At 51.8% G+C, this 19269-nt stretch overlaps 2 protein-coding genes across 7 annotated transcripts in view; one reads left to right on the top strand and one right to left on the bottom strand.

Moving 5' to 3' along the window:
• Positions 1–5631, top strand: part of CRMP1 (collapsin response mediator protein 1) — a 66337-nt gene extending 60706 nt beyond the window's left edge. For both annotated transcript variants that reach the window (XM_007190968.2, XM_057546416.1), the window contains exons 13-14: positions 1122–1287; positions 4608–5631. In XM_007190968.2, the coding sequence (XP_007191030.2) occupies positions 1122–1287; positions 4608–4699 (258 nt within the window). In that variant the 3' untranslated portion in view covers positions 4700–5631. The remainder of the gene's footprint in view (positions 1–1121; positions 1288–4607) is intronic.
• An 810-nt stretch (positions 5632–6441) lies between these two features.
• The window catches only part of EVC (EvC ciliary complex subunit 1), an 87947-nt gene continuing 75119 nt past the window's right edge, over positions 6442–19269 (bottom strand). For 3 of the 5 annotated variants that reach the window (XM_057546410.1, XM_057546414.1, XM_057546413.1), the window contains 4 exons: positions 14668–14794; positions 13425–13518; positions 12606–12717; positions 11541–12119 (listed from right to left, as the gene is read on the bottom strand). In XM_057546410.1, coding sequence (XP_057402393.1) covers positions 12035–12119; positions 12606–12717; positions 13425–13518; positions 14668–14794 — 418 coding nt within the window. In that variant the 3' untranslated portion in view covers positions 11541–12034. Of the gene's footprint in view, positions 6479–11540; positions 12120–12605; positions 12718–13424; positions 13519–14667; positions 14795–19269 lie in introns of those variants that run through there. The other 2 variants (XM_057546412.1, XM_057546411.1) reach the window with 2 other exon arrangements.

Raw genomic sequence — 19269 nt, 5'->3', positions numbered from 1 at the left:
GCTGAAGATGACCCCGTGATGCCAACAGTCCCCGATTCAAGGGTCCTTGTGAGGGTGTCAGGGAAGTGTTTTCCTCTTGAAAATAGCTTTGGAGTCCTCCTGCACAAAGCTCTGTATGTGTCTGTGCTTGTGTGTGTATATATATGTGTGTATGCATGTGAGTGTGCACTTGCCTGTCTTCTTATGAATGTGTGTTGGATTGTATGTGTGTGTGTGTGGTGTGTGTGTTATATATGTGTGTATATTAAACATGGTGTGTATGCAGGCATGTGTGTGCACACACATGTGTGAATTGTGTGTATGCATGTGGTTGTGTACTGTGCATATTAGTGTGTGCAGGCATGTGTGTGCATGTACATGCACATGTGTGAATTATGTGTGGAGTGTGTGGGGTGTGCATGCATATGTATGTGTGTGCACATGTTTGTGTGCATGCATATACGTACACCTGTGCACGTGTGTATGCATGTGATTGTGTACTACGCATATTAGTGTGTGCAGGCATGTGTGTGCATGTACATGCACATGTGTGAATTATGTGTATGTGGAGTGTGTGGGGGTGTGCATGCATATGTATGTGTGTGCATGTTTGTGTGCATGCATATATATACACCTGTGTACGTGTGTATGCATGTGGTTGTGTACTATGCATATTAGTGTGTGCAGGCATGTGTGTGCATGTACATGCACACGTGTGAATTATGTGTATGTGGAGTGTGGGGGGTGTGCATGCATATGTATGTGTGTGCACGTTTGTGTGCATGCATATATGTACGCCTGTGCACGTGTGTATGCATGTGGTTGTGTACTATGCATATTAGTGTGTGCAGGCATGTGTGTGCATGTACATGCACATGTGTGAATTATGTGTATGTGGAGTGTGTGGGGTGTGCATGCATATGTATATGTGCACGCATGTTTGTGTGCATGCATATATGTACGCCTGTGCACGTGTGTATGCATGTGTGAGCGGGTGCCTGTGTGTGGTGTGTGTACAAGCATGTGTGTGCATGTTTGTGTGTACGTGTGTGTATCCCCGAGGAAACCATGGTCACTGTCCTGCACACGGGAATGCATACATGCATCTTGTCAATCAGTTGCTCTTCTTGTCCTCTGTTTAGGTTTCTGGGTTGCAAGGGGTTCCCAGGGGCATGTATGACGGTCCTGTGTATGAGGTGCCAGCCACACCCAAATATGCAACTCCGGCTCCTTCTGTCAAATCCTCGCCTTCCAAACACCAGCCTCCACCGATCAGAAACCTCCACCAGTCCAACTTCAGTTTATCAGGTAAGAAACTACAGCGGCCAAGGTTCCCCACCCCACAGTGGCTCCCAGAGCCCTGAACTCCTGAGAAATGGACCCACGGCCTCAGGCACTCGATGAGGAGCCAAAGATGGGAGTGTGGGTTCCCCTCCCCTCCCCTCCTGGGGTTGGGCAGAGAGGGCTGGGGGAGGTCAGAGAGCAGAGAGGGTCCGTGGGAGCAGCACAGAGATACCTGACCCTGGTTTATGAAGAGTCTGCCTGAAAATTGTCCTTAGGCTCTTCCTTAACACTCTTGGGGACATTTTACACTCTTACCCATGAAGCTATGTGTTGAGAGGGGAATCAGGGTAGCTGCCTTTGCTGGATGTACGTTCTGGGTCGGGTCTTCAGCCATCCATGGTAGTTCAGCACACACTCTCATAACTCATGACTGTTTCATCTTCACAACAGCCCTGTGTGTAGAGTGGTGTTATTCCTGTTTCTTTAAGGAGGAAATTAAGGCTCCAAGACATTCAGTGTCAAAATGCCAGGACTTGGTGCTCAACAAATGTGTGCAGACAAAATCAAAAGTTCACGTGGTCCTTCAGACTTTCTGAAGGCTCTTGAGACGTGTACACGTCTGCAGTTTCATCAGATCGCCACACAAGGGCAGGTGTGCACCTGCTGGGTGGGACATTGCCTTGGAATTTCGAATATTTGAGGTGTTAGCATGAGTTATATGCTGTGCTAGGTGCCAGGAATACGGTGATGAATAAGACACAGCTGGGCAGGCTCAGTCTATTCTAGAGGTCAGCAAACTTTTTCTTAAAAGGCCAGGTAGTAAATATTTTAAGCTTTGTGAGCCAAGAGGCAATATCTAAGACCATTTGAAATGGAACCATTTTAAAAATGCAAAAAACTATTCTTAGCTCATGGGCTGTAAAAACAGGGCTGAGTTTCCTCAATGGGCTGACTTCTGGTCCAGTAGGAGTGAAGGACATTTAAACAGAAAAGGCGATGTAGTTGGCAAAAGAGAGAATGGAAGGGGCAGAGAGAAGATGAAATACCAGTTTAAATTGCGGGGGTGACAACCCACCATCCATTCAGGGATTACGCGGTGGGGAGCATGAATCAGGGTTCCCCAGTCCAGTCCGTCTCACTTTCCCTGAGCCTGTCATGGAAGAGTTTCTCCCACACCGTGTGATCCAGTGTCTAAAGAAAACTAATATTTTTGCACAAATGGACACTAAACACAACTGGAGTGTTTCATCTGAGGCTCAATCAGCAGAACAGGGATTGGTTGCAATGCTTGGAAAACTGTGTGTGACAACACACAACCTCTCAGGGAGTTTGCACACTGGATCTCTGGTCTCATGTTACGCAATTCATGATTGCAATTAAATACAGAGAGACATTCCCTCCCTTTTAGAACAGCAAAAAACAATGAAATGGAAAGTCTGCAGGAAGTGTCCCCCAACCATCCTTCTTCTCCCTGTTCAGCACCCACTTCTCTCTAAAGCCCCAGCACTGCCTTTGCCCAGCCCCTCAGCAGTTTCACAGGTGACTCCATTGGATACCAACTGCACAGACACTTTCCAACATCAGGATGGACTTCACAGATGTCCTTTTAAATATCTGAGTGAGGTTACATCATAAAGACATAGCATGGTTTACTGAAGTACTGTCCTTTTGTACAACAGGTATTTTCAAAGTACCTGGTATGTAACCAAGCAAGGTACAGATGCTTATGAGGTAGAAAGATATTAAGCACTTGGCCTGATTTCGGGGTCCAGGAAGACACACTGTCTATCGATGAAACAATGAGAAAATCAAAGTCAGTACTCTAAACCAAATTTGTTGTGGCTTACACAGATCATATAAAGTCAGAGGTAGAAGGACCTCATCTAGTTATTTTTGTCACTGTTGTTTTCATTGAAGTCTTAATTGGTAAATCTTTGATTCCTTATGAGGTTCAGCATCTTTCATGTGTTTATTTTAAATTTCCTCTTTGGTGAAGTCATTGGGAGTGATGGTGAGAGGGGTAATCCAGTTTCCACCTCCTGGTTCCTGGGAACATGACGTCGAATATCGGGCATTGGTTCAGTACACATATTGTACCCTGGGAGGCAGCGCCTGACCCTAGCAGGCAGCCTAGCAGAGCTCTCAATGTAGACCATCCCAACTTCGTGTCAGGCCAGCTTCTTCCGATCAATGATGTTCACGGTGAATCCAGTGAATCCTGTTGTCATGTGCTCATTGTTACACCTGCTTTGCCATAAAATTGATCCTGTGGTTTGAGGCAATAGATTACACAATACTGTGGATAGGAGTCGGCTCTTATTTTACAGCAAAGGAAATGAGGCCAGGAGGGGGGATTGTCTGATTCCAAATTACCCAAATTCCAGGCACCTTTTGCGCTGGAAGTGAAGTCTCCTGACTGGACCCCTCTCCACAACATCCCTCCTTCCCAGCATTATCCGTCATTCAGTCTTCATTTAATACATATTCACTGAGCGCCAGGCACTGAGCTTAGTGCTCCAATTTTAAGTCTTTCTTTAACGGCAAGAGAATGCGTGAGATTGGAGTAGATGGTTGGCTTTGCAGATTTAAAACAAACAAGGCCGCCCCCCATCCCCACGCAGACCTGCCCATTGCAAACAGGGTGGGTAAATCCAGCTCCAAGTGTTCACACACAAGCACACACGCAGGCACACACGTGCATGGGTACACACACGCATGCACACAATATACAAATGCACATACGTGTGCTCCCACGCATAGCACATGAAACACCCTGGGAAAAATGGACACTGCCAAGTGTCGTTCTGAGTGTGCAGTAGGAGCTGGGGTTTTGGGGACAAACCAGTGGGGCTACGATCCTGGCTTCCCTGCCCTCTAGTGGTGCCCCCTACAATGCGTGACCTGAGCCTCAAATTCCTCATCTGTAAACTGGGGATAAAACAACACTCCCTTCATAGGATTGCTGTGAGCCCTGAATTCAGCAGCACATGTTAAAGCACCAAGTCTGTGCCTGCATACAGTAGGCACTCAATAAGTGTTTGCCCACTTGTCTCAAGAACATGAAGCCAGACAAGAAAGAGCGCAGGGTGGTCAGGGCTGCAGGAGGGTGGCCCTGGGGCCTGGGGGGCGTAGAAGAGGGAGCAACGGACCCCGTGGAGGTCAGAGAGCCTTCCCAGAGGTCAGCCTGGGCTGAAGGATGGTGAGGATGGAAGGTGTGTTGAGATGAGGGCTCGGCATCCCAGAGGCTGGGGGACATGACATGAGAGGGCACCCAGCCCGCGGGAGCAGCACATGGAGCTGGTGTCAGCAGATCTCGCTGGAGTGACTGGCTCTGTCTCTTCCAGGTGCCCAGATAGATGACAACAACCCCCGGCGCACCGGCCACCGCATCGTGGCGCCCCCTGGTGGCCGCTCCAACATCACCAGCCTCGGGTGAAGGCAACTCATGGATGAGCGAGCGCGAAGGATTCTGGGAAGGATGTCCATCCCTTGCCCTGTCAGTGTTTGGAAACCCACAGTATCGTTTGGTACTGATGGGGGGAAAATGGAATGATGTTCTTTCCTTTTTGGTTTAGGAAGAAGTGGTACTAGTGTGGTGTGTTTGCTTGGAAATCCCTTGCCCACAGTCGTGTGTTCATCTGAGTCCACCTCAGAGCATGGCGTCTCCAGGCCCCTCCTTAGTGAACACAGGTTCCAGCCTCGTCTTGTACTGTCCCTCCCACTTCTGATGCCACGGGCTCCACGGTTCTCTGAGTGGTTCCCTTGCACCCCTGTAGCTGTTCTAGGATAGTTGATGCATGTTACTAAGTTACGTCTGCGAGTCTGTGAGTGCGTCCGACAGAAGACAGCCGCGGCCCTACATAGACACGAAGCCCAGACCTCAAGCCCTCGGGGGCAGCTCCAAAACTCATAGCAGGAAGATGTGTCCTCATCATCCCCTCCCCCAGGTCTACACGAGAAGGAAGCCCACCCCACCGCCAGAGAAGCATCACTCTCGTCCTGTGTCAGGAACCCTGGTCTCCGTGGCACCTGTAACTCGCCATGACGTCTTTCCGGTCTGTGTGTGTCCTTCCAGCCCGCTCCAGGCTGCAGGCCTAGCCAGGTTCACACTCAGAAAGGGGTCTCCCACCCTCATTCAGGGCTGACCACGGTGTGGCCACAGCTGCTCCCGGTGCCCGTGTCCTGGTCCCTCCCAGGCGGATGACGAGGCCGTCAGATTTTTAAAGTTTTGTACATAGTTTTCCTTTGTAATCACCCTCATTTTTACTTAACAGCTGACTTATTGTGACTCTTATTTCTGAATTCAACGCTTGTGAAAAAATAAAGAAAATAAATGGCCCACTCCCTGACTGGGGTGTTTGCATTTAAGTGATGGCTGCTCAGGTGCTCATGCTTTGTGCTCCCCTTTGTAGTAACCGGACAGTGGTGCTTGCTTCCCCAGGACTCGCTCTTGTTAGGTAGTCGGGGCAGCAGAGGAGGGAGGAGAGGGAGCCAGTCATGATTTGGGGAGTGTTAGGTCATGAGAACAAGGATGAGAATAGGAGGACGATGGCCGGCCAAGGGCTTCTGTGAAATAGGTTGAAATCACATCATGTCCCTTCCCTCCTGCCCAGCCTTTCCTTGGTGTGCTGTCTCTTCCTGTGTGTTATGTGGGTCAGACTGCCTCAGATTGGAAGTGCCCAGCTCTTAAACTTCACATTTCTGACCTCCAGTCCCATGGGAGGTATACATTCTAAGGAGGAGTAAAACCTCAAAGTTGTTTGTCTTGATTACCAGTTAGTAGTGATGATGGTGCTGCTGCTGCTGATGGTGATGATGATGGTGATGATGATGATGATGGTGATGATGCTGTTGATGGTGACGGTGATGATGGTGGTGATGGTGATGATGCTGCTGATGCTGATGGTGATGATGATGGTGGTGATGGTGATGATGCTGCTGCTGATGGTGATGATGCTGCCGATGATAGTGATGATGATGCTGATGATGATGGTGATAATGATGGTGGTGGTGATGATGCTGCTGCTGCTGATGGTGATGGTGATGATGATGATGATGGTGATGATGATGGTGGTGATGGTGATGTCACATGATGATGGTGATGGTGATGTCGTGATGCTGCTGGTGGTGATGGTGATGATGGTGATGGTGGTGGTGGTCGTGGTGATAATGATGGCAGCATTATCTGTACAGCACATGCTACATGTCAGGTGCTCTGTAAGGTAGGCACTATTATTAACATCTTTTACAGATGAGTCCTAGAGAGGTCAATAATTCATCTAAGATCACACAAGAAGTGGCACAGCCAATATTTAAATCCAGGACCCACATGTCCCAAACTCCTTGCTTCTAACTGCCAAGCTTTGTCATTTGAGGCAGGATGGCTTTGGATGGGCGTACGTCTACTTTATGCTTTTAGTGTCTTCTCCCCCCACCCTCACTGGGTTAGGATACTTTAAGGTCCAGAGAGGTGGTGGCTTAGGGTCAGTTATGGATTTTCTTGAAACAAAGCTAAATATTAAGAAAGATCAAGAATGGAGGGTAATGACTTGATATTTGGCCTTGGCCCATAGTGACTACTAGAGGACAACGCAGAAAGTTCCAGAAGAGTAAAGTCGGCAACAATCAGTTACCCACCCTGCTGTCTGGAAAGCACTTCCTCTCTCCCACATCACCCCCCAGCCCATCAGGGAGCAGATGCTGAAGCGGAAGCAGCCCTAACATCCTCCCTGTAGGACTGACTCTGATGGGGCCTTTGCCCGGCTGCCAAGCCACCGGACCACCGCCCAGTTGGCATCACCTGCTGAGGTTGCCAGCACCCCTGTCCTACATCAGGTTCCCAAGAGGCACAGGCACAGGGGTCCTGGCAGCTGCAAGACAGACAAGCCTTAATTCTAGGAGGCTGAGCTGCAGCATTCCTTGTAAGTAATGTTCTTTTCATTCATCTCTTGAAATGGTAGGAGGAGGTGGGGAGCTTTAGGGGAAGGCTATCTATTCTCCTATTCATTCATCTGCACCCTTACTTCCACTTTGCAGAGAGCATAGCACGGTCACAGGTTCCAGGAATTAGGATGTGGAAGTCTTGGGGAGGGGGCACTATTCTGCTACCACAATAGTCTTCTGAGTTTCCTTCTAGAAGTTTTATCTTTCACATTTAGGTCTATGACCCATCTCTCATTAATCTTTGTACACAGTGTAAAATAGGGCTCAAGGCTTGCTTTTTTTCCATATAGAATCCAATCGACCCAGTGCCATTTATTGAAAAGACCATCCTTTCCCTCATTAAGCTGCAGCAGAGCCTTGGTTGTAGACCAGGGTGACCACAGTGCATGGTCTTCTAACCCAGTGGTCCTGAGGTACACTGCTAAATAAACATTGGACACTGAGCTTGGCTGGGCTGGGGTGGGAGCCCCAGTCTGTAGTGTCTGCTAACTTCTATGGTGCCAGTACTCTCACTGTAGCCAATTTCAAGCTACCAACATGAAGCCAGTGAGCTTTCAATCCATGCAATGTAAGTCGGGTCTGGTGTCCCAGTAAATGCCAGTATATTTGGTGTCATTGGCTTCAAGTTTTCCTTCAGTGACATCAATTCATGGAGCAAGAGAGCAAGAAGAAGATTCCTGAACAAAAAGGGCTTCTACCAAAATGAAATTTCCCTCCTCCCTCCTTCCCTACATTTTTCCTTCCACCAGTGTACGAGGAGTGCCTATTTAGTACTAGGCATCGTGCTAGTAGGGGAAAGCAATGGGTGTATATTCCAGGGGGAAGGTCAGATATTAACCAAATTATTACCCAAAGCATCTAATTACACACCATGCTAAGTGCTATAAAGGAAGCATTTTGCAGGGAGTAGAGAATGCTCATCTCCCACTCCTCATGTCCCCCAGAGAGGGGCGTCCGCTCTCTGGGGGAGAAATGTGCAGGTTCTCCTGGCCTCTGTCTCACTCATTCTTCCCCAGCAGAGGGAAAGCACCTGATTTTTCAGAACTGAGAGTGCTAAGTGGCTCCCTTCCTCCCTCCACGGAGATGACGGGCCTCAGGACACACTTCCTTGGATGCAAATTTACCACGAAGTTAGTGACGCTCATCAGGTGACACTGGGAGGCCACGGGCGTATCTGGGATCTGGGTTAGGGCAGATTGAGTTGGGTTCAGTGGGGATGGGCATGTGTCCAGTGGACGTAATTCCAGCCAGCCCAGGCACAAATGGCCACCCCCTGTGCCAACTCCCCTGCATCGTGACACGGAGCGCAGGCCAGGGGACACGACGCAAATGCGTCCCGTGGCACCTGGCACCGGAAGTGCGCCCAGACCGGAAGTGCGCCCAGACCGGAAGTGTGCCCAGCAACGAGGAGAGGGAGCACTGAGGCAAGTGTGCAGAGCTCGAAACTGGTCCATGGAAATCTAGGCATCCGATGCACACAACAGTGAGTGGAGAAATGTTAGAACAAAGTATTACAGAAGTGGGTTAGGCAATTCATTGACTTAAAAAATTATATTTTTGTATTTGTGATTTTGTGGAGTTCATCAGGTTCTAAAAATATTTGTTCTGCTCTCGTCTCTCATTCTAAACATACACAGTATTCTCTTTTATACCTTTTGTAATTGTATTAGCTTTTTATGAAACTCTCCTTGCCCAAATGTACAAGTTCCAGACACCCTCCCATCCTCCCACCCCACCTTAACCCCCCCACCAAACCTGGGCCCCCTCGCCACTCCTCTCAATGTGTTTTGGGGGTGTCCCCATGGTAGAAGCCTGTGACCGGGGCCACGTCTCTGTCTGTGTTGGGGGTGGGCAGTTTAGTTCAGGGGTAAGCATGAACAGGCTCTTTGTGGACACAGGGTCCCCCAATCTGGCCTCATCAGTTATACAGCTGATATGCAGATCTCTGCGGCTGCTTTGCCTCTATCTCCAAACTTGGATGAGAAATAAAGGAATGTATCTACCGTCCCCTCCCCCATCCCAGCAACAAAATATACAGACAGTTCTTAAGAGCGAAAGAGGGGGGTCTGATCTTATCAAGGTGGGCAGGGGTGGCTCTTGAAGTCGTGAGTGAGCCCTGTTGAGATGTGAACAATGGCTAGGAGCTAATGAGGCAAAGGGGATGGGAGGGGGCAGCAGGGTTCCAGAGAGAAGACTGTCATGTGCCAAGGCCCTGTGGTAGGCAGGGGGTGTGGCACCTATGAGGCCGTGAGAGGAGACAGAGGCTGGATGGGGGCAACGGCATCAACTGGGCTGGAGGAGTGGCGGATACCAGACCTCGCAAGGCCCTGTGGTCCATGTTAGAGTTTGCTTTTTCTCCTAAGAGCAAGGGAACGCCACTAAAGAGCTGCAGTCAGATCTGTGTTTTAGGAAGTGTGGACAGATGAGAGGAGGGTGGGGCAGGGCAGGAGGGAAGATCAGGAGCAGTTAGGAGGCTTCTGCAGCAGCAGCAATACCAGCCCCGGGGTGATGAAGGCAAGACAAACCCCAGGTTGGCTGGAGACTCTGTTGACCTCATATACCACATCGGCTTCATCCTAGCAGCTCAGACCAGATCGGAGAGGCTAAATGTGCGTAAAAATTAATCCACTAAACTCTTCAATATATCATCATTCATGAACCCCTTCCACTTTCACCTCCTTCCATCACAGCCCATAGTAAGAACTGGGGACACAACCCAGATGGAGGGAGGGCGGCTGAGATGTGTCCTCAGGGTCTTCTTGCTGTTCCTCCCCTCTCCCCGGCCCTGGGTGTGCTGTGTTCACGCAGCTCAGTATCGGGCCTGAAAGTCCTCCTCCACATCCCGGTGTCCCAGAGCCTGCGCCCAACACAGCCAAGGGTCCTTCCAGACGTGAGAGTCGTGTTTTGTTTTGAACAAGGAGGCAATTCCGTTATGAAAGGCACCTCTAGAGTCGATTGTTGATGTGATGAAAACAGACGCAGTCCACAAGCCTTCATGGAGAGTTATGCGCCCCACACTGTGCCAAGCAGTCCAGCAGCATGTGACAGGTGACACGTCCCCTGGGCTGAGGAAGCTACGCTTAAGCAAAAGCATCGTCCATGCAAGATCCGTGGAGGCTGAACCCACACTGCTCGGGATCTTCCAGAGATCCTGGTGCTGCCAGGGCATCTGCATTTACCAAACTCACGTCACCAAATCAGACGTTCCCAGCATAGGAGGCATCTGCCTTCAGAATGCCTCTGTGCACAGGACCCATGTGCCAAAAGCAATTGCTATGTAAAACAGGTTCGCAAAATATTGCAGGAAGGAAGTCAAACTTGTTACAAGACTCTGCAGGATAAGGAAATATTTTATTTAGCCCCTAGAGGGGGCTGTTGGCTAACTTTGGAAATGCGCCTGGTGACCAGTCAGGATTTGAGGATGCTCCGATCGATGGCTAGTATCCTTAACAAACGATGTAACTAGTATGGATGACTTCTTTTGTTAAGGAACCTCGCTTTCCTGACGAAGAGAGACTAATCTAGGTTGTAAGAAATAAAAATCCAGACCACAAATGGTCCAGAAAATCCCTGAGACAGGAGCTTCTATAACCTGGAACCCACTGTGTACTGGGAATTTGTGGAAACCCTGTACTCTCCATCCCAGACTTGCCCGGGGTCAGCACGCTCTGACTTACATCAGTGGGTGATGCCCCCGAGGGAACATCTGGCAATGTTTGGAGACATTTTTGGTTGACACAACTGGGGAGTGCTTCCAGCATCTGGTGGGAAGAGGCCAGGGAAGCTGCTAAACATCCCGTCATGCACAGGTCAGCCCCACCCCCAAACAAAGAAATGTTCTCACTCCACATATCCATAGTGCCAAGACTGAGAATCCCGGATTTCGATGAAAAAGACAATTTTCTTTCCAGGTGGGAAAGGCACTGGCTGGTCTGAAAGCTTCTGGATATTCCCAGCAACCCCTGGGAGAAGAATTTCTCCTTAGGGGAGGACTGCTGTCTGGCAGAAGAACTCACCCCTCCCAGGGGAAGTCCTCCTGGGCAGGGCCTCCTTCCTAGCGCTTTAAGTGTCTCCAACAGAAGACCCTAATGCAGGTGTCATGTATCTGTGGGTCCTTAGGTCCCCAGGGTGGGTGAGGATAGGCCTCCCGGCCAGGGATTCCATGGACTATGTCATGGGGCCCTGAGACTCCTCAGACCCCCTCACTGAGACCAGGCCTTCGCTGCTGGATGAGCCAAAGAAGGGAATGGGTCCTGATGAGATTCCATGTTGGCCAGTGCCCACGGTGCAGGGGACAGAGAGAGCGGGGGCGATGGGAATGGAGGAGAAAAGGCCTCGGACCCAGAAAACACCAGCAACACCTGGTGATCCCTTTATTATAGGCGGAACTCCACCGGGCGGGGAGGCTGGCGAGCAGAGGGCCCCCAGGGTGGGAATGAGACCACTTAGCGCTCGCGGAACGCAGGTTCGGGGTGACGTCGGGACACGGGGGGTGGGAAGCACAGGCAGCCAGGAAGGAGGGGCTTCCCAAGGAACGGAGCTGCATCTCGAAGCCAAGGAGACACTGAAAAACTGGAGCAGACATGTTTCCAACACAGGGGTGGGGGTGGGTATCATCTTCACAGGCGGGAGGGTCCGCCCTGCTCTTTTTGGCCTTTTTCTGGGACTTTGATACCCATTCTCCATCCCTGCACAGCAAGCCTGTGGGCAGAGGGGAGACCCCACTGTCCCCCACCCCGGGGTGGCCAGTCCCTCCTCACTGCCTGGGGGAGGGGCAGGTGGCATTCAGAGGGGGTCTTCAGGTTCCGTCTCCCCGACCAGCCTTAAGCTACAGATTGCTTCTTCTCTTAAGCATCTTCTTGGAATTCTCACCGTCACCAACCTCACTTTCTTGCTGGCTCAGCCTTTTGCTGCTTAAAATATGGAAGAAATGCAGTTGGTCAGAACTTTGATTCCAGGTCTGTCTAGATGCAATAACAATGCATCCAATCTGATCACATGAAAAGGCGGTGACAGGCCATCAAAACAATCTGCATTTTGACATGGGCTGTTAAGAAACAAAAGAAACTCCCAGTTTCCCTCTCTTTGGTGGGAGGTCCAACCCATGCTCAGACGACGGACGCACCCCAGGATGGATCCACGCTACCACAAATCCGGAAGCATCTGTAGCTGGCAGCGCCCTGGTGAGGCCTGGGATTGCCAGCTATTCAGGCTGGATGCTGACGGGCTGGGGAGGTGGGTCGTGGCTGACCGGGCCCAACTGGACACTAACAATAGCAGCAACAGTAACACCAACACTTCCCGTTATCACCCATCATTTCTCGGACCCGAGTCAACACCTCTGAGAGGCGCTGGATTTCCTGCCCAGATGTAGGTGATCAACAAGGGCCCCGGTGTACCTGAGCGATCCTGAGGTGGGGGGCCCTGAGGCAGGGTCGTCGTCCTTGGGCCCCCCAAAGTCCCCTCTGTCCCGGGGTGCCGGCTTCTTCCTTTTGGTCCTTAGGGGTTTCTCTGCAGAAGACACGTGAACCCAGAAACTGGCTCTGTGACTCTGGGTAGGTGACAGCATCTCTTGGCCTCATGCCACCCCAGCATTGTTTAAGTACTTCTGGGGGTCAAGTATGCACTCAGTACCTACTGCTCTTAGACCCATTTAACTTGTGAGGAAACTGAGACCTCGCAGGGGGTGAGAGCTATCCCAAGCCCACAAGGCTGAAAGGTGGCAGAGCTGGAATTCAAACTCAGTCGGCCAGGCTCCTGCTGTGTTTCTACCACACCCAGCAGCCTGGCAGCCTTCCGAAGCAGTAAGAACCTAGAACACAGCTCCAGTACCATAGTTTTTATTTTAATAGCCCTCCGTGACTTTACACACCTTCCCCTTGCTATCCCGTTACAGGCTACAGCACTCTACGATGTCCCTGAAGTTCCGCTGGTCAAGGGAGGAGGGCTAATTATCCCCATTTTACAGATGGGGAAACAGAGTCAGAGATGAGAGTCAGCTACTGAGCGGCAGACCCAGGAATCGGAATTATTGCATTTTGAAGGGCCAGGGACACAGGGGCATCCTAGCCTAGCCTGCTCATCTACAGACAGGACACAGAAGCCCAGAGAGGGTAAGTGCGGTGCCTGGGGCCACACGCCAGTTAGTGGTAGACCCGGTGCTAGAACCTATACTCCCAGCCCAGAGAGCCTGCAGGGCATCGCCTTCTATGACTCACCTGACAGCCCATGCTTATTTGAAAACGGTTTGCTTTCGGCAAGGGGCACCCGGGCCAACGCCGCCAGCTCTGAGATGAAGCTCTGCTCAGCTTCCTGGATGCAGAGAGAGAGGGTCAGCTGGGCCTCCCTCTGCCCTGCTCCGCCTCTACATCGCCTTCCATCAGCACGAGGGGGCGCTCTGAGAGTGGGGACAGGACCGCGTCCCCAAGTGGATGAGGACTCTCCAAGAGGCATCCAGAAACGCCAGGAGCAGGCAGAGGCACGTGTGATGCAGGGGGAGCTAAGCATCCATCCTCGCTCACGCCAGCCATGGATCCCACTTTACAGATGAGAACACTGAGGTGCGAGGGGCTCGGCGAGGGCAGCAGAACCAGGATCAAGCACACCCCTGCCTGACTCGAGTCCGAGTCCTTAACTGCCAACACCATTTGATTAACAGCCAGACCCGGATTCCGTGGCTTATTCACTGTGGGGCACTGGGAGGTGACTTACCTCTCGGGGCCTCAGTTTCCTCATCTGTAAATGGGATACTGGGTGTAACCCGCTCCTTGGCTGTCAGAGTAGGACTTTAGGTGGTGAATGTAAAGCTCTCTGCTCAGGGACTGTCTACAAGAGACTCTCAGGGAATAGACGTTAACCACCATTAACATCTTTCTCATCATTGTCTCAGATGTCACTGCCACACCGGTGGCGAGCACTCAGATGGGGCCAGCACTCCACTCAGCACTTCCATTCGGGAATATCTGATTTTTTTTTACAGGCGGCCACTTTGCTTTAAAGCCACACCTTATAATCTCACGCTGATGAGATTTTTCTGGGATGAGAAATATCACGAAAGCTGAGCTTCCTGTGTGTTCTAGGTAAAGTGCAAACCTTAGTCACAGCAGCACTGCCTGAATGATACTGATATTTGCCGTGACACCAAGAGGCCCACATGGTGGCGATTCACACACAGGGAGACGCTCATTCCTTTCAGCTCAACAGACAAAACTGATGAGTGGTCAGGGCCTGGCCCGGAGCTGGTGCTGCAGACCCGGGGGAATCGAAGTTCACAGCTGAGCAGTGAGGCTGATGTGTCATCAGCCTGTGAGACTAGCGGGGGCTGAGGGGGTCCCGAGCAGGGCGTGTGGTCCTCACAAAGGCTCCAGTGCTGACCTGTGATCATGAGCTTAGCCTTTTACTATTTCCAGTCCCCTGTAAACCACTGCCCGCTTTGCAAAGGCCCGTTTTCAGAAGTTGTACCTGTAGCTGGGTCTCAAGCTGGGCTTCCAGATGGTCCATGACCCTCGCGCTCTGCTTCCACGCGTCCCGGCGGGTCCGCTGGTGTGCCGTGAACTGGGCCAGGAACTTCTTCTGCTGCGCCAACATCCTGGGGGAAGGAACGAAGGCCGTCAGCGCCGCCCTTCCAGCAGGTTCGTCAGACCCAGCACGAACCTTTCCCCAGGGCCTGCTGAGTCGTGGGAACTAGTGACCGATAGCCATCCTTGAGCCCTTGGAGCCAGAAGAATGGCCATCGCGGGCACGATTTACTGCGGCCACATGCCCCGTGGACACAGCTCGAGTCCCTCCATCAGTGGCTGACTCATCAGAAAAGCAGATGCCATCTGATTAACGCTTGAGAATTTACAGAGTCTCACACACACATTTTTCACTTGATCTTCAGGGTGGCTTGGTGACATCAGCAGGACAGAGAGGAGAAAAGCTCGGGAGAAGCTCAGAGGGCCGGGGGCAACCCTGAGGTCCCACAGCTGCAAAGCGGCTGGGCTGCAAGTGGCATCTTCATATGAGAAAATCATTTTAACCCCAGGGTGTGGCAGGGAGCAGGGAGATGATCCCCTGATAGGACCCATCTTTATTTAAAATCTCAGAATTGCCCTAGCTCCTCCCTTGTAAAACAGAAGTCTCGTTTTCTAGGATGCAGAGTCTGAGAAACCCTGAATACAGCAGCCTCATTACTGCTAGTGGCAGAGGACAGAGCTGGGGCTGAAGCAGGGTCCCTGATCTGGAGAGAGGCCCCACCTCCCTTTCAGGAGCAGAGACCCCTCCCCTCCTGCTTTGAATACCCTCCCCTCCTTGGCTGACCTTCCTCTAGTCCTCAGCAAACAGGAACATTCAATACCACCCACCCTGCTTCTGTAATCGTTCTCTGCCTTCTCCCTTTCAATCTTGTGGTTGATTTTCTGAAAGGGGCTGAATTTCTAGACCTGAAGGCAGAAGTCACTTTTAGCATCAATAGGCAGCTGTCCATGGAGTATATCTGAAGGCACAAAATTCCACCTGCTTTTGCGTCTGCTCTTCCTTCTACCAGTAATGCCTTTCCCCTCTTCGTTGTCTTTGTCTGGCAAACTCCTGTTCATCCTACAAGACCCCATCATCCGTCATCCATCCATCTATTCACTCATTCCTTTATTCTTAAAAGTATTTCTGGACTTCCAGGTGCTATGCTGGGTTTTGAAGACACAGTTGCGAATAAGAGACTCATAGTCTCTGCCCTCATGGGGCCCCACTTTGAGCTGGGGAAGGGGATAGATATCGAACAAATAACTGTGATATGGCTGAGGTCAGTGCTCTGCAGTGTGGTTCTCTCTCACACCCTCAAGGAGGATGCATTACTTTCCTGGGGCTGCTCTAACAAATGACCACAAACTAGGGGGCTTAAAAAAACAGAAATCTGTCCTCTCACAGAAGATCCCAGAAATCTTCAGTCAAGGAGTCATGCTTCCTCTGGAGGTTCTAGAGGTGAACATGTTCGTTGCCTCTTCTGGTGGCCGCTGGCACCCCTTGGCTTGTGGCTGTGTCACTCCAATCTCTGCCTCTGTCGTCACATCATCTTCTCTGTGTGTGGTCAAATGTCCCTCTGCTTCCCTTGCCATCGGATTTAGGACCCACTGGGATAACCCAGGGTGATGTACTCCTCTCAAGATCTTTAACATAAATGACATCTGCAAAGACCTTTTTCTAAATAAGGTCGCACGTATAGGTTCAGGGATTAGGACGTGGACATATCTCTTGCGGGCCCCTGTTCAGCTCGCTGCAGAAGCTGGGTGGCTCCTTTCTGTGAGCAGCTTCCTCCCCACACCCGCCCTGTCACCAGTCCTGGTCACTCTCGACTGTCGTCCTGCTGGCTTGTCTGCTCCCCCATGGACCTGGCCCTTGGGAATGCAGGGAAGTGACAGGCCTGCCCGGGAAGGGCCTGTGTGCCCGGGTTAGGGGCAGGGCTTCACTCTCGAGGCCTGGGGAGCCATGCGAGGGCCCAGGAGAATCTGAGACACGGGCTGCCTCGTGTTTTATGTGATGCCCTGGTTGCAGCACAGGAAGCAGGGAGGGCGAGCAGGAGTCTGGTCAGAGGCTGCAGCTCTAAGCCAGGAAGGGAGTAACGAGGGCCCCGGACAAGAGAGCCCGCAGAGGACAAAGGCTGTGCTGGGACAGCCAGGTGGTGCCCGAGCTCGGGGGCAGGAGCCCCTTCGGGACTGCTGACCCCTGGCACGTCCTGGAGGGAGGAAACGGCCTGATTGTAGGCCTGGCTGTGGGATCTGAGTCACCGAGTCAGATGTGTAAATTCATAGACTTCTTGTGTTTGGACTCAGATTTGACTATGGAAATGAAAATTTTTTTTAAAAATCCATTCTGAAAGCATTCTGATTCCAGAACTCTTTGAAGTTCACATTGCACCGTGCAGTGCTGAGGGCTCGGCAATGACAGTGCTGACGGCAATGACGGACATCAGCGCCCTGGCCACGTGCTGGCCTCTGTGTGAGCGTTTTGCAGGCTTTGCGTGGCTCATCTGCACAGTTATACACCCATGACGCAGGTGTTACTGTGACCCCATTTTACAGATGGGGAACCTGGGGCTTGGGGCGTGAAGGGACCCAACCACCATGTGGCTGACGGGAGGGGTCGCCACCGCGTCACCTGGTAGCCCTAGGCAAGCTCACTCACAATCCCACCCCTTGCCAGAGATGCAGTTTGAAATTTACCATCTGACTGAGAATTGTGCTTATTGTCATATCGTTTTTTAAAGTCAATACTTGTCATCACCACACTGCTCTGTCCCTAGGAGCTCTGGCTGACTTTCACTAGAAACTGCACTTATGAACTCAAGGAGATGGGCATGGAGGGAAGGGCATCAACGGCCATGTATGAGCCTCTAAATCAGTGAGACTGGGTCATGCACCCACACCCACACTGGGCTTTGCTTTTATTTTCCATAAACCCGGCAGGGTTGGACCAGGTGGTGGCCGAGGCCCCTCCTCTTGGGTCACTGGTGTCAAAGTGGAGCCCTTGGACCACATCCGTCAGAATCCCTGGAGGGAGGGAGCGTGTGCAATTAGATGCCTGGGCCTCCCTCAAAGTCCCTGAGTCTGGGGCTCCAGGTGTGGAGTGGCCCCGCATGTTCAGCAGAAAGCCAGGTGAGACGGATGTCCCGCAGATCTGAGAACCACTGTAGTTTGATGGATATGCGACAGTCAGAGCAAGCCCCAGACTCAACCCAATGGCAGGGCATTTACTGACCGCTGTTAATGGCCGGAGGATTTACGGAGGGGATGCTGGACTCACTCTGACCCAGGGGACGCTGTGGTTCCTGTTTCCTAAATGAGCATCAGATGAGGGCTGGGATTTACACATGGCATGGCATGGACCTGCTCTCCTTTACCCTGCAGAGCGGTGGTCCTGCTGCTGCTTCCAGCCGGTGGGATGCTTCTCCTTAGACAAGGGACCCCTGCCCCTGCTGTGGATCTGCAGTGCCCCCTCCCCTCATCATAGTGCCTGCACCAACTTACTGCCACCTCTTTACTTGTCCGTCTCTCCCTGCAGGCTGTGAGCACCCGGGTGGGAGGCGCTGTCCCCCGTGCCTAGCTCAGGACCTAAGTATGCACTTACAGGGACTTGTCGGTGCTGAGCCCACATCTCCTCAGCCCACCTGGTGGCCGGCTGCCCTTCAGTGGACAGTTCCCACACGCACCAACGGCATCTTACAAGCACCTGCGACCAGGTACCAGGGCTTCCTCCGGCCATGAAGGGGGTGGGGGACTTGGCCAACTCAGTGATGCCTGGGAAGGATGGAGAGTTAACACCTCCAGGACAGACCCTCAACCAATGTGGAAGGGGGTTGGTAGACAAATCCCCTATTTTCCTTGCCCCTTGCTGGCGTAATTGGAAGTTGAGTTCTGCACAGTCTCTCAGGAGGTCCAGACCGGGGTTGGGCCTCAGTTGCCATGGAAACCCCTCATCATCACAGGCCTTACTGGCTTTTCTCCCATGTGGTAGGCTGCTCAGCGGCCCCCAAAGGTGTCCACGCCCTAATCCCTGGAATGTGTGAAGATGTTATGTTACACGGCAATCGGGACTTTGTAGCGTGATTAAGGTTACTGATTTAAATTTGGAGATTATCCTGGATTATCTTGGTGGGTCTCAATCACCAGAGCCCATAAAAGCAGAGAAGTTTCTCCAGCTGAGGTCAGAGAGATGAAGCAGAAGAGATTCCAAGTGTAGGCAGGACTTAATGCTCCGAGACGCAGGGGCCACGTGCAAAGACCAGAGAGCGGCTGATGGGAGGTTGGGGGGGCCAGCCGACAGCCACAAGGAAACAGGACCTCCGTTCTACAAGGAACTGGATCCTGCTGACACCTGAGGAAGTGTGGAAGCTTCCAGAGCCTCCGATGAGAGCCCAGCCAGCAACACCTTGATTTCGGCCTGTGAGGCCCAGAGAAACCAGCGGCACCCGCCTGACCTCTGACCTCTGGATCCCTGAGATAACAGCGTGTGATTCACGGCGGGTCCTTGTTATGGCAAACAGCCTGCGTCCTCATTCCCCTGCTCCCTCCCTGTGCTTCCTGGGCTCGC

Source organism: Balaenoptera acutorostrata, chromosome 5, assembly GCF_949987535.1.
Source record: "Balaenoptera acutorostrata chromosome 5, mBalAcu1.1, whole genome shotgun sequence".
NCBI lineage: Eukaryota > Metazoa > Chordata > Mammalia > Artiodactyla > Balaenopteridae > Balaenoptera > Balaenoptera acutorostrata.
The sequence above is the reverse complement of the archived record's forward strand: the minus strand, read 5'-3'. Positions and strand labels throughout refer to the sequence as shown.